General features: G+C 42.6%; 1 protein-coding gene across 4 annotated transcripts in view; it reads right to left on the reverse strand.

The window, feature by feature from the left end:
- Nucleotides 1-212: 212 nt before the first annotated feature.
- Nucleotides 213-13,984, reverse strand: part of LOC135906122 (protein YIPF1) — an 80,824-nt gene continuing 67,052 nt past the window's right edge. For 3 of the 4 annotated variants that reach the window (XM_065437350.2, XM_065437353.2, XM_065437351.2), the window contains exons 8-9: nt 5,778-5,840; nt 213-408 (exon numbers count right to left, since the gene is read on the reverse strand). In XM_065437350.2, coding sequence (XP_065293422.1) covers nt 274-408; nt 5,778-5,840 — 198 coding nt within the window. In that variant the 3' untranslated portion in view covers nt 213-273. Of the gene's footprint in view, nt 434-516; nt 554-5,777; nt 5,841-13,984 lie in introns of all 4 variants that reach the window. The other variant, XM_065437354.2, reaches the window with a different exon arrangement.

Below are 13,984 nucleotides of genomic sequence, written 5' to 3' on the forward strand. Positions count from 1 at the left end.
AACTGGTAGCTGCTGCCCTGGAATAAATATGGTAAAAAAACTGACAGTGTGGTTGGTGAAGAGAAAGTTAGGTGCCTGGACAGAATGAGAATGGTAATGCCTATATCAATCCGAAACTGTGTCCTTGGATACCTTGTGCACCCTGCAGTTGGTCAAGCAAAATGGACACTTTAGCTAGCTGTTGTAATGCCACAAGTGAGGGAGAACACACAGTGTATCAATGTTTTGTTTTAATGCAACATATCACAGAATGGGGACTCTCATGACACAGTGCTAATGTGCGTTGCTCACTGGCACAACCACTTTTGTTACGTCACCACTGAAGTGACTACCTGCAGTTGTGACGACCAGGGGAGGTGGTGGCGTTGCTGGCACGTTGTGTACAATCTCATGTTGAAAGAAGTACCTCTGAAAAGTTGAGGGCAGTGACTTGCTGAAAGCCATAAGAAACAAAGACACTGTGCATATCTGTGAATGACACGACAATTTTGAAGCCTCCATAGAAATACAACTTACCTGAGCAACATCCATGACAACATGCTGACTAAGAATGCTTAGAAAGACAAAAGAGGTAGTCCGCACCAAAAATAAATTTAGTGAAGGTCACAAAAGCAAATACTCAGTGAGCATTGAAAGTGAATCTTGAATTCTCGAAAGAAAAAGAAACTTACTAATAAATAAAGTCAATGAAATTTTAAAGGAGTACTGACAAAATTTTTTCTTGTCATTTTTGAGCATGCCAGCAGCCTGCAGAAAGGCATGATACACATTGCACCACCATTGGTGAACAACGGAAACCAGTGTTGCTGGCCAGCAACAAGGTTGGCAAATGTAGGCATAAGCAGGTGGACACACTCTCTTAGTGCTACATGCATTGGTTCAATTCATGGGGCATGTTTCTTTACTAGCACCTGTAGCACACCTTCACAGGTGCATGTATCGATTTAAGGCTGAGGAGGCGCGGGGCCCTCGACCCTTTATATAGTTTCGTGATTTTTCCTGCAAAACAAAAACATGCCAGGGGTAACTAAGTTCGTGACAGCTACGAGCACTACCGCTAGACTAATGGTGCAATCTGATGGCAGGGGTATATAGTATCACTAGTTTGTATGGCCACATTAACAGGCAAGTATACGTGCGGCAAAAAAAGCATCTTTCCTTGGAGGACAAAACAGGCTTAAGCACTGCAGCACCAAATGCTCCCCCCATTCTTCTGCTGCCCCGCAGGCTTGATATATATATTATGAAAGTCTGGGGCAGTGTCAAAGTCGCTGTGGCCAGGGTAGCAAGCCACTGCCACCCCTGCTGATGCATATTAATTATTCTGCAATTACCAACTTGTGTGCATAGTTAAGTCCCTTTAACTTGTATCGCTAAGTATGAACACACATTTTCCCATTCCTGTACAAGACTGTTTTTTTATGCAGGCTTATGTAGGCAAAGGGAAGCAATATTTTCAGAACTTGACCTGGGAAGTCCCCTTTGTTTAAATTTTTTTAAATCGTGGCATAAAAAGAAAAAGAAAAAGAAGTGAACCTATCTGCTGTCATACAACAAGTAAAAGTGTCCATAATATTCACTCTTGCTTCGGGCTTCTTATGCCTCAAATAAGAATGAGCTAAGGTCACTGCAGATGCTTTTCACAGCTGCTGTTCTCCGACACTCCACAAGCAGGTCGCCTGCCTCGTGTTGGCTACTAGCCACTTGTGGTTTTCGGCTGACAAACATACAATTTTGTTAAGAATGACAAGCTTAAGATAATGTCAAACTTCCAGGACACTTGTTCCAGAAGGTAGCAGTTACAAATGCTTTGTCCTTGAAGAATGTAGCTATCCTGTTGAAATATCTGCCAAAGTTAGACTTCCTGTGTCGTTGAGGTACACTTCAGTGAACCTGGTTGTTACACTGATGTAAGGGTGTCATGTGGCCCAAGTCAAGGCTGTGCCACTTGGAAACTGTCACGACTTCGGTAATGTAGACTAGGCCCAAGAAATGAATGACTGCAGATTTCTTCGGATGGAAAGTGAGCCTGAGCAGAGCTAAGTGGCTTGAAGAGATTTCCCCCGAGCTTCTGCAGTGGTTGCCAATTTTCCTCTAGAAGGACAAGGTCATCCATGAACACAAGGCCTAGCAGCATCCACGTTTTCGGCATACCTCCACTGGCGAAACCCACCAGAAAACTTACATCAGAGTGCATGACAGCTTGCTCCATGCTTGCCCCATACAGCATTTAGAGGAGTAGTGACACCCCTGCTCTGGCCTTTTACAAACTGTGTCAGTGTTGGTGTCTCCGCGGTGTGAAAACACAGTGCAATGGCTGTATAGGTAGCTCCATTCATTCTGGAGGCACTGCAATACTATTGTCCATGTGGTACAGTCGTGCGAAACACTGTTCAGTGCCTTGTCCAGAAAGCTCCTACCAGTCGTTGTGTGCAATGCGCAGCTTCAGCACAGAGACTCTCTCTTCTTAAGGCATACCAAGGAACTATCACACTCCAAACATGCGAGTGTTGGCCAGTGGCCAAGACAAGCAATGGATTTGAGAAGTTTTCTGTGCACATGCATCTGCTAGTGTGGCCATACATTCATTGCATTTTAGCTTCAGAGAGCTCGTGGATACCACTGCCCCAAGCAATGCTTGTTTGTAAGCTTCACAAGACAAAGTTTTTTTTTTTTTAACTGGCCACAGATGTAAATTCTTGTGTGTAGTTCACCTCACAGCACTGTGCTCACAAATTATGCCTCAGTGACTAGTCAAGCTTTATTTATTCCTTAACAATGTCTTTTTAAAGGAATACTTTATTACAACCTCACATTTTTCACAGAGAGAAATGCTCTTTTGTGTCAATTTATAGTTTCATTTGTTCTCATAGGTTTGCACACATTTTGCACACACAACCTCACTCATCATCATGAGTGAGGTTTGTATATACAAAGTCAACATCATCATTACTAGAGCACTGACAATGACATCCCCTTTCTGATGTCTCTGCAAAGGTCGCTTTAAGTCGTCCAGCTGTGCCAAATAAGTGGAAACAGTAAGCTTTGACATGTGGTTCTCGGTCATCATCAGTCCTTATCATCTGTTGCTGGCAGAAGCCAAATCCCTCTCATTCCAAGATGCGACTGCTTCTACTAGCATGCATAATCACCATCATTGCACATTATCAGATTGTTGAATTAAAGAATTATAATTATCTGTTGCATGGCAGGGTAATCTAGGCCCCATATTGTGTTTAGTGGGACAAAAATTACGCAACCTAAAAAAAGCAAAAAAAAAATTCTGTCTGTACTCCATCGAGAGATGATTCGTAAGCAAGCTCAAAAACTTATTGAAAGGCACTCATCAGCAAGGTCAAAGACATTTTGAAAAGCAATACTACAGAGGAGTCTGGGTAACTAAATACACTATTCAAGCAAGATGCAAAGGAACACTCAAATGCCTTACTATTGTATGAATAATGCTGTATTTCTCTTTACAATCGACACGTCTTGACTTTTTCCAATACATTATACTGTTCTAGGTTATCTTGCATTATGCTTCTGCATCAATGCAAGATTTGCCACAGCAGCCCCAGTAACTCATTTGGAGGGCTACATGTATTGTTGGGTGCAACCCACAAAAAGCATAGAGTATGCGAAGTTTCTTTTTGTCCGATTGCCATAGCTCATCATTCATGCACTCTTCTAGCATTGTAACATGGGCTGCTTCCTGCATTTTGAACAAAGTATTTTGCAGAGGATCTTAACCAATATAAACAATTTGCTCCTCTCATTACGAGATGCACTACATAAGCAGCACTACATAAGGAAAAACAACAACTCTGCTTCCACCCAATCTAGACCTCAACAGACTCCCTTCCAATTCTCAAAGAGACCTGAATTTCCTCGTGTAGCAAACTGCTGCCAACCTTTACTTCGCTGAGTAATTAACTTGCATGTCGTCCCACCAGTATCCGTCAGAAATTTTGGCTATACACAAGAAGCTGCAAAGTGCCATCCAGGCAGAATTCTCCCACAAGCATTCCTTATAAGAGTAGCATACGATGGCACAATGCTTTGCAGACCTGATTGTCACTGCAAGCACTGAAATTGTCTCTTTGCAATGTCCAAACCTGGTGAGGTGCCCTTCAAGATTTGATCATCAAATTTCTTAAGACTGACAATAAAAGTTGTGATATATATGCACCCTCCTTAAAGCTTGGCTTTATTTCAGCTTCCAAATGCTCACCATATTATACTGTACAGTTATCCACAGCCATATAAAATTTTGTTTTAGATCACTGGGCCATTTAAAAATTTTGTTTAGACCTCAAGTTAGTTGCTCGCATTGTTACTCTGGTCACATAGATCTTTGTTGAGCTTAGTATTGTGCCTCTGTCGTACCTTCTAATAATATGAGCATTGCGTTTTTCCTAGCCTATTGCCATAATCCTGCTTAAGACATCCTTCTGCAGCAAATGCTTTCCAGTGCTAATTAATACTAATATAGCCTACCCCAGCATAACTTGGTTTTACCGAGAATTCATAACAACATATCCACTTAATTTCTTTGTGCAATTTAATATGGAATGACTTATATCTGGACTTAAAGCAATAACTTCTTTGAGACTATCAGTGGAGCAAGTGAGTGAAAACACTCGCATTCAGTTATAAATCACAAGTAATCGCATCATGATTTCTCTTCTTGCTCACTTATATATCCACAGCCATTTAAAGTACTGTTGGCATATTTCGGTGGTCGTTGCAGAGCGCTCGTGCAGTGGCATGAAGGTGATGAATCATGAGAATACCTGGGCACTGGAGTGATGAATTTGGTTCTTTGCGATCAGTGGAGTCCACTCATGCTAGCAGCAACACTTAGTTCCTCTTTTACACGATACACAACCTTTGTATTGCTGCCAGAGCACTCTGAAAAGGCCATCCAAGTATGCCATGTGTTACTACAACATAAGACACCTTAACGTGACGGTTTCTAATTCACATGCTATGCTTTTCTGTTTCTTTGCAATTGACTTGCACAGGACATCCCACCCACGATGTGCTGCTATGGGATCTGCCTATGCATGAAGGTTCTTTGTCAAAAGCATAGCAGCAACCTCGCCCATGACAGCCTGACTAGCTGCACTCTGTTTAGGGAAGTTCCAATGGTATGCCATAAATTCCAATGCCCTGGGGAATGAACAGAACCTTCATATTTAATATGTAGTGTATCAGGAGCGCCAAGGCAATCATACCACGCAGCCAAAAAACGTGCATAGTGAATGTGCATACACTTTTAACCAAGGCTGTAAGTTGCATGAGCACTGTTTTAATAAAGTTGAGTTCGAAGACTGACATTCATATTTCAATGTTTGCAAAGTACAATTACTTATGTTTGCAGCATCCTCACTGATCTTTGTGAAATTAAAGAGCAGTTTCCAAAGGAGGGCATGAAATACCAACACAGGACATCTTGACATTTTGGAAACGACAGCTTCTACAGCTAATAAAATGTACTCCCCAATAATTTACAAGCAAATTTGTGTGACAATCACTTTTAAAGCTTAGCATAAATAAAAGGCCCATAAAAAAAAGCTTTAAAGCCTAGCACTGTTGGTCAAATGGTGCTTTTCCATTTCCTCTGGGCAGGGCATAGCGAGTAAATGGAAGAAAATAATTGGTGTGGATTATACTTGGAATAACTGGACCATAACTGCTGTGCCTGCAGCATGCATGGTGACCACTCAGCACCTGCCCACACATACACAGAGGTACACACATCCAGAGGTACTCACCACAAAGCCAAGAGCCAGTAATGCATGTAATGCAAATACAACAGCAGACGTGATGATGGCCATCTGTGCAAAAGTTAAAACACAGGACAGGAGCACCCAGTCAACTTCTGCTTCTTGCACCGTTTCAAAATACCAAAATCTGGAGATATCACAAAAGACCGTGTGCGTGCATGCGCGCGTGTGTGTGCGCGTGCCTGCATGCTTTCTAAAACCGCTAAGGCCAACAATACTAGAAAATCTACACTGCCATTTTTATTCTATTGAGATAGCAATTATATGGACACTCCAAGTGCAATTCTGCTGTCGCCGTCGTCGTGATGTTCCATATAAAGTCCAAATACGATATCATCGCTGCGTGCCGTATGCTGTATGTGCGAGTAAAAGCCTGCGAGGGTCAGCCAACGATCGCGGCTGAACCTTGCGTGTGTGAAGGAGGAAGGTGCAACAACAGTGCGCCATCTTCAGTTGCGTACGAGGGTGAGGGTGAGGCGAGGGAGGGAGGGGACATTCTTTTCCAGTGGCTGCTGCTTACAGTGCAGGTGCCGTATCTTGCAAGTGATCTACGATATGGATAGAGTGCGCACCCTCACAGGCCTCATCTTCAAAGCAATCTGCGATTACACAAAGTGCCGGCAGCTTCGTGTGCGCTGTGCTTGAGACATTTAGTTTGCATTGCAGCGAGAGACAGCATGGCGGTCAACTTGTTTGCTGCTGCTGTCGCATCACTCGAGCGTTTTGACAGCGAGTTTCTGCAGTCAGCGAGCGAGATGTGTCCATGTTTACCTGTGAACGCGTTACACCGCACTAGTTAATTTAGTTGGTAAGCGAATGTTTGAAAGTTTATATGGCCGATAAAACTAATATGCTTACTTCATATAGCTGTCTACTAATTTGCTATCGCAATCGATACTTTGCCTTTCGGGTGAAACTGCAACTTTTTAAGAGTGCGAATGATCACTGTATAGCCAGTAAAGTATGACTACCTAAGTAACACAGCCACGCCCCTACACAAGTTCTAACGTTTTATGTCCATACTCTGCCCACATAAGTGAAAATGTACTGTATTCTTGCTCGAATTTTATGTTTCATTGGGCGCAGTTGATGCGAAGTTTTGAAGTATTAGTAAAGTATTCTAAATATATTTGCACTTACGAATAGTGATCAACTATTCGATTCAAAGACCGAGTTGTACAGAACACTATTTGGTTCGTTATTTCAAACATTTGCAAGCCCCTAAAAAACAGCTTTGAATATCAGCTTAAGGGTCCCTAAAGACTAGAGCTATATATAGAAACAGCTGTGTACTGGTCTACAATGAACATAAAGACACAAGGATTCTGAAATCAAGGTTTCCTTGCCTCTTTCACCCACTTTGTGTGGTGCTGGCTACCTGCTGTCTTGCCAATTATTAAAATTTATTTACCAGGCAATATACCGGAACGTACACTGGGCTAAAAGTTATGAAAACGGCTTGACAGGGCCCAGGTGACAGTTACATGGCCGCAGCTGTACAAGGTACACAGGTTGAGATTACTGATACGCCGTAACAAAAGTGAAATGAAAACAAGTAGATTACAATACATAATACAAAATATTGACGCATGTATTCTATGAAGACGACAACGAAGATAGGGACATTAACAGACTTCATCTAGTGGGTCAGTGAGATTCGGCGAGGACGAAGAAGACGTTGTCTCTGGTCTATTTGTTTTTGAACAAGTAGTCCTACTGTTCTTGAAGAACGTCTCCCTGTCTACTGTCCGCGTTGTACTGCAACACTGGTGGAAGTGCGAGGTACTGACCGCACATGATGCTCCGGAGTCCTTCTGGGAGGCGTTCATGTAGCCCGGATGTGTTATCACCAGTTACGATACCCGTGCATCGCTTTAGTCATCGACTGCTAGGCCTTGCCCCGGAGTTCTCCCCTCTTCAACCACATCTCTCCAGGAGCTCCACACATCTCGCAATGGCCGAAACCAGCCCACTGCAAGCACCCCAAAGCAGCTGGTTTTCCAATCCACAGCAAGTAACCCTTCTGCATCCTCTGGTTCCCGATCACTATCGTGGTGCAGTCTTCGAAGACATTGAAGACTGGCTTGAGCAGTATGAACGCATCGCACAGATTAATTAGTGGATTGAGCAGCAAAAGCTCTCCCACATCTATTTTGTCCTTGACGATAGTGGCCGTACTTGGTATGAGAACCGCAAAGCTAGCCTAACAACATGGAATGTCTTTTGTCAGAAAATCACGGATACTTTTGTGAGTGCCGACCGGTGCGACCGCGCCTAGCAGATGATGGAGCTACGGGTACAACAACCTAATGAGTCGGTCACAATGTTCGCCGAGGACATGGCTCGCCTCTTTCGTAGAGCCCACACGAACATGACTGAAGAAAGAAAGTTGCGCTACCTCATGTGAGGTGTAAAAAAGCAGTTGTTCGCGGGGCTTCTGCGGAATCCACCAGTCACCGTCGCTGACTTTATCAAAGAGGCTATTGAGCGGGCCCTTTTTCAGAAATGCAGGCAGTACGATCAACTGTCCACCATCACCAAAATCAATTCCGCCCCAGTGACTGGGGAGTCACTGCGGTGCGAACCCCTTGCGGGAATTGATCAGAGAACTCATCAGAGAGAAAATTCAAAAGATTTTGACACCGACAGTGGATAGACCCGTAGCGTCAATTGCTGAAGTGGTGCATGACGAAATCAAGCAGGTGTTACTGGCAGCCGATCTTCAAGATCACCAGCGTCCCATGACTTATGCAGCCGCTGTCCGATGTCCACCACTTGTTACAACCACACAACCATACCACCAGCCTCGGACAGTTGCTCCTTGGTCGCCGCCGCAAGAGGAGGCTTCGAGGCGCGCACTCGTTATGCAGTTACAGTCATACCACAAGCCGCCGTTTACGCCTTGGTCAACGCCGCAACATGACACCACCATGGGATGGCCGCAATGTCGGAGAACCGACGTTGAGTCAAGAAAGCAAAGCAGTTATTTTTCGCCCAACTAAACACAGACCTGAAAAAAAAAAACCTAAAGCTTTTTGGAAATATATAAAAACAAGTAGAATCGATGGCACTTCAGTTCCTGCCCTGAAATCGAACGGCACTGCTATAACGACAGACACAGAAAAGGTTGAATTGTTTAATCTATATGTTAAATTGGCGTTTTCGGAGGAACCAGTGGCTGATGCGACCACATCACTTTCTTCTAGCTATGCCTCTGACCACGGCATGTCTGAAATAAACATTGATGTACTTTACATGGTATCAACTGAGGGCACGGGAACTGAGGGCACGGGAGAGTGGCAAAAATTATTTCGCTCACGAATCCCTTTTTCTTTCATGTGCAGCTTGTTGCCCTAACCGGCGTGTGGCTTTCCCTGCTTCCCGGTCAAGCAAGTGTTCCTTTATCATCACCTGTGCTGAACTCAAGACCACCCCTGACAGTCACGACTGCAATCAGCGAAGATGACTGCTTCGCCCTACGTGACCTGCGCAGTGCTTTTGCATTGCACTCAAGCGGCACATCGGCAACACCAGCGCCATCACTCCACAGCGAGCCCTTAAAGGACTGGCGTCGGCTGTCCGCCTTCAGTGGGCACGGGAGAGCGGCAAAAATGATGTCGCTCACGAATCCCTTTTTCTTTCATGTGCAGGTTGGTGGTACTTCATCTCTTAATTCTAAACGATCGAACAATCTTTGCCTGCTGCTGCTTCCGCGCCCCAGTGTGCTTTGCGATACTCTGTGCGAATGCATTTTTGTTGCGAAACTTTTACTGCTTTGCGGGGATATAGAAGAAAATCCCGGTCCGCTAAACGCTGACTCTAGCAAATCGCACAAAGAATTGCTTGACGCCATAGGAGCCCTTTCAACGAAAATCGACAATCGCCACTCAGAGGTGATGCATGCATTTGCTGAGCTAAAAGAAAACCAAGAGGAACTTTCACATACAGTCGCAGATCTTGCATGCAGATTGGCAAATCTTGAATCTACTGTCGAATGTCTTGAAACAGCGCTACCTACAGCAGATATCAGTAGTTCTGTTGCCCAGGCCTTTAAGTCTGAAAGTATTGCGTTGGCCTCGCGTCTTGATGATCTAGAGGATAGGTCACAGCGACATAATTTACTGTTTTCTGGCATCCCGGATGGCGTTTCCGAGACTTGGACACAATCGGAAGAGCATATCTGTGAGCTTCTCTCATGCCATTTAAATTTGCGTATTACAGATGGCATGGTGGAGAGAGCACTTAGGTTGGGTGCTTATGTTGCAAATAAGACACGCCCAATCATCGTGAAGTTTTCTTCCTTCAAAACCAAAGAAAGTATTCTCTCACAGAAATCTAAATTGAAAAGTACAGGTGTTTCCATTAGCGACAATTTCTGCAGGGCAACGCGATTGACACGAAAAAAACTTCTCGAATTCGGCAAGTCTAGCGGCCAGCCTTTTTCACTTCGTTTTAATAAACTAGTCATTAACAATAAAGCCTACATATACAGCGCAGTCACTGACACTGTTTGTGAACTGGTATCCCCTGCAGAGGCACGTGCAGCTTCCACTCGCAAAGCACCTGCTAACCCAACGCATGACAGATCGGCGTAGCTATCTCCCCTATCTGCAGATGGTGCTTCAATTTTTTTCACCAATGCATGCAGTATTCTCAATAAACGAACAACTTTATCATCTTGCACTGACGCATGCTCAGCTGACATAGTTGTCCTTTCAGAAACCTGGCTTTTGGCAAAAATAAGAAACGCTGAGATTTTCGAATGTGAAAAAAGCTACAATATCTACTGGTACGACCGTGATGTTCGTGCTGGCAGGGGTGTTTTAATTGCTGTGAATGATCAACTTTCATCATCTAATGTTCCAGTGGTGCCTGCTTTAGAACTTGTGTGCGTACGTGTTGTTATTGATAATCGTGACTGCATTTTTTGCGCTTGCTATAGACCCCCAACAGCACCAAAATCTTTCTGCGATGATTTACATGATGTTCTCAACAATCTAACTGTTCGGTACCCTACGTCAGCTTTGTTTATTCTGGGGGACTTCAATTTTCCTAATAATTTCTGGAGAAGTGATTTCGGGTTCCATACCCTGGCAAAAAGCTCATCTGAGGATGCACAATTTCTAAATATCTGTTCAGACTTTAACTTGTCACAGTCAGTACATGAACCCACCCGTAAAACTTCTACTCATCTAACATCCTGGACCTTATTTTCACCACTGTGCCTGACCTTGTTTGTAAACTAACTTACCTCCAAGGCATAAGTGATCACTCCATTATTAATTTCACGTTGAAAATGCATGTATCTACCAAGAGACGATCTAAAATTATTGTTGACTATAACCGCGCTGACGTATCCTCAATGACCAGTGAACTGGAAACGTTTACCAGCAACTACCTTATCAAATTCGATGAACGATCTGTCGAAGAAAACTGGCAGCTCTACAAAAATAAATTGCTCGACTTAATTAACCGATATGTACCTCGAAGGCAGATTCCTTATGACTCATGCTCACCTTGGTTCAATAATTACCTTAAGCGACTTCGCAACAAAAAGAAACGTATCTTCCGTCGTGCCAGAGAAACCAATCTTGCCGATCGCTGGGATGCTTACCATCGTGCAGAAGCCGAGTACATTTATGCCGCTAGCAATGCCAAAAAAACCTATTTTAATGTCACATTGCCATCCCTCTTATTAACAAACAAACGTAAATTCTGGAGTATTGTTGGCGACAAGAAAGCTGACTCCATTCATTTAGTTCATGTAGATGGCAGTGATGTTGACGAAAACCAGTGTTGCACCGTGTTAAATGAAGTGTTTACCTCATTCTTTTGTGATGATAACTTTGCCGATTTACCAAATATTCCTGATTCCTAGTTCTGTGCTATGGATCCCATATTATTTGATTGGGTTGGTATTAAGCGTTTGATCGATAATCAAAAAATCTCAGCTTCTGCAGGTCCTGATCTTATTAATTCAAAAATGTTAAAATGTACTGCATTGTTTTCATCTATTGTTCTATCTAAACTGTATACTCAGTCAGTACAGTGCTCATCGCTTCCTTCAGACTGGAAAACGGCGAGGGTGGTTCCAGTCCATAAATCAGATAACGCATTATGTCCCGAGAACTACCGACCCATCTCATTAACCAGCATTCCATGCAAATTCTTAAAACACGTAATCTATTCTCACCTCATCGATTTCCTGGAAAGCAACTCGTTCTTCCATCCATCTCAACATGGTTTTAGAAAAACTTTTTCATGCGATACACAACTTCTTTGCTTCACTAACGATTTGTTTGCCACCTTAGATCAAGGATTCGATATTGACTGTATTTTTTTAGATTTTGCCAAAGCTTTCGATACTGTATGTCATAACCTACTTATCCATAAACTTAATCAGCTTAATATTGACCCAAATGTGTTGTCTTGGATTAAACAGTTGCTTTCTAATCGAACTCAGTATGTCACAACCAATAACTCTTCATCTGCATTGTTAACAGTTACATCCGGAGTGCCACAAGGCTCCGTCTTGGGACCTTTACTCTTCTTGATTTATATTAATGATCTCCCTAACTGTGTAAAGTCATCATCAATTAATTTGTTCGCAGACGATTGCGTAATATACCGAAAGATTACTAACCCTGATGATTCAGATAAACTGCAAGGAGATCTTCACAACATATCACTCTGGTCTAAAAAATGGCTCATGAAACTTAACGCTAACAAGTGTAAATCAATGCGCATATCACGTAAAACCAGCAATAGCAATCAGTGTCGATATGTACTGAATGACACTTCATTAGCATCTGTTAACGCTCACAAATATCTTGGCCTACACATAACTAATGATCTTTCATGGAATTTGCATACTAATTATATTACTGCTAATGCTAATCGTATGTTAGGATATCTTCGTCGTAACTTTTCTACCGTTCCTACTTCGGTAAAATTGACGCTCTACAAAACCCTAGTTCGCTCAAAACTTGAATACGCATCTGCCATTTGGGATAACAATCAAGCATCACTAACCGTAACGCTTGAAGCAATTCAAAATCGAGCAGCTTGCTTTATTTTATCTAACTATTCCCGCCATTCCAGTGTTACATGTATGAAAATAACCCTGAATCTGCCAAATCTTTCTTTACGCCGCAAATGTGCTCGTCTTTGCCTATTTCACAAGGTTTATCACTCAAACCAGGTGCTCAAGAATCAACTTATCACCCCACCTTCCTACACTTGATCCCGTTCAGACCACAGATATGAAGTTGCCGTCCCATCCTCCCGCACGAACAAGTATCATGATTCTTTTTTACCCCGCACAAGTGTCAACTGGAACCACCTTCCTGCTTCCATCGTTCAGATCACAGATGTAACTTCATTCAAAACAGCAGTCTACCACACTATCGCTTAACGTTGCCTGCATACCACTGTCTGCATATTACATTGCTTTGTATGTACCACTCCTTTCTGTAGTGCCTTAGGGCCTTGAAAGTATGTATAATAAATAAATAAATAAATAAATAAATAAATAAATAAATAAATAAATAAATAAATAAATAAATAAACTGTCTTCTGTGGAAATTGGACACCTCTAAATCTATGGGTCCTGATGGAATTCCCTCCTATATTCTAAAGAAATGTCATGGCATTGTTGCACAATATTTCTGTATTATATTTCAAATCTTGTACGAGACTGGGTTGGTTCCACAAGACTGGAAAATTGCGGCTATTAATCCCATCTTTAAATCAGGAGACAAGAAACTAGTGAAAAATAAAACAGGCCTACATCCTTAAATTCAATATCGTGCAAGGTTTTTGAGCATATATTGTGGTCAATTATTTAAATACCTTGAATCTATTAACTTCTTTACTGCTTCACAGCATGGTTTTTGTAACGGTTACTCGTGCAACACACAATTAGTTGAATTCCAACACTTTATAGGTAATTCCAGTGATAAGGATAAACACGTAGATATGCTATTCCTTGACTTTAAAAGAGCTTTTGACACAGTATCTCATCACTGTTAGCAGTTGAATTAGCAGTTGTTTAAGCTGTTGTATCGAAACTAGGGGCCTCCGCTTATTGCCCATTTGGGATGAGAGGCAAACAGTGCATCTCGGAAGGTAAATAATGACTCAGCATGACAATATGTAAAGACACATCTCTGTGCATAGTCGCTATTTACACAGCA

The sequence above is a fragment of the Dermacentor albipictus genome, chromosome 9, assembly GCF_038994185.2.
Source record: "Dermacentor albipictus isolate Rhodes 1998 colony chromosome 9, USDA_Dalb.pri_finalv2, whole genome shotgun sequence".
NCBI classification, from domain to species: domain Eukaryota; kingdom Metazoa; phylum Arthropoda; class Arachnida; order Ixodida; family Ixodidae; genus Dermacentor; species Dermacentor albipictus.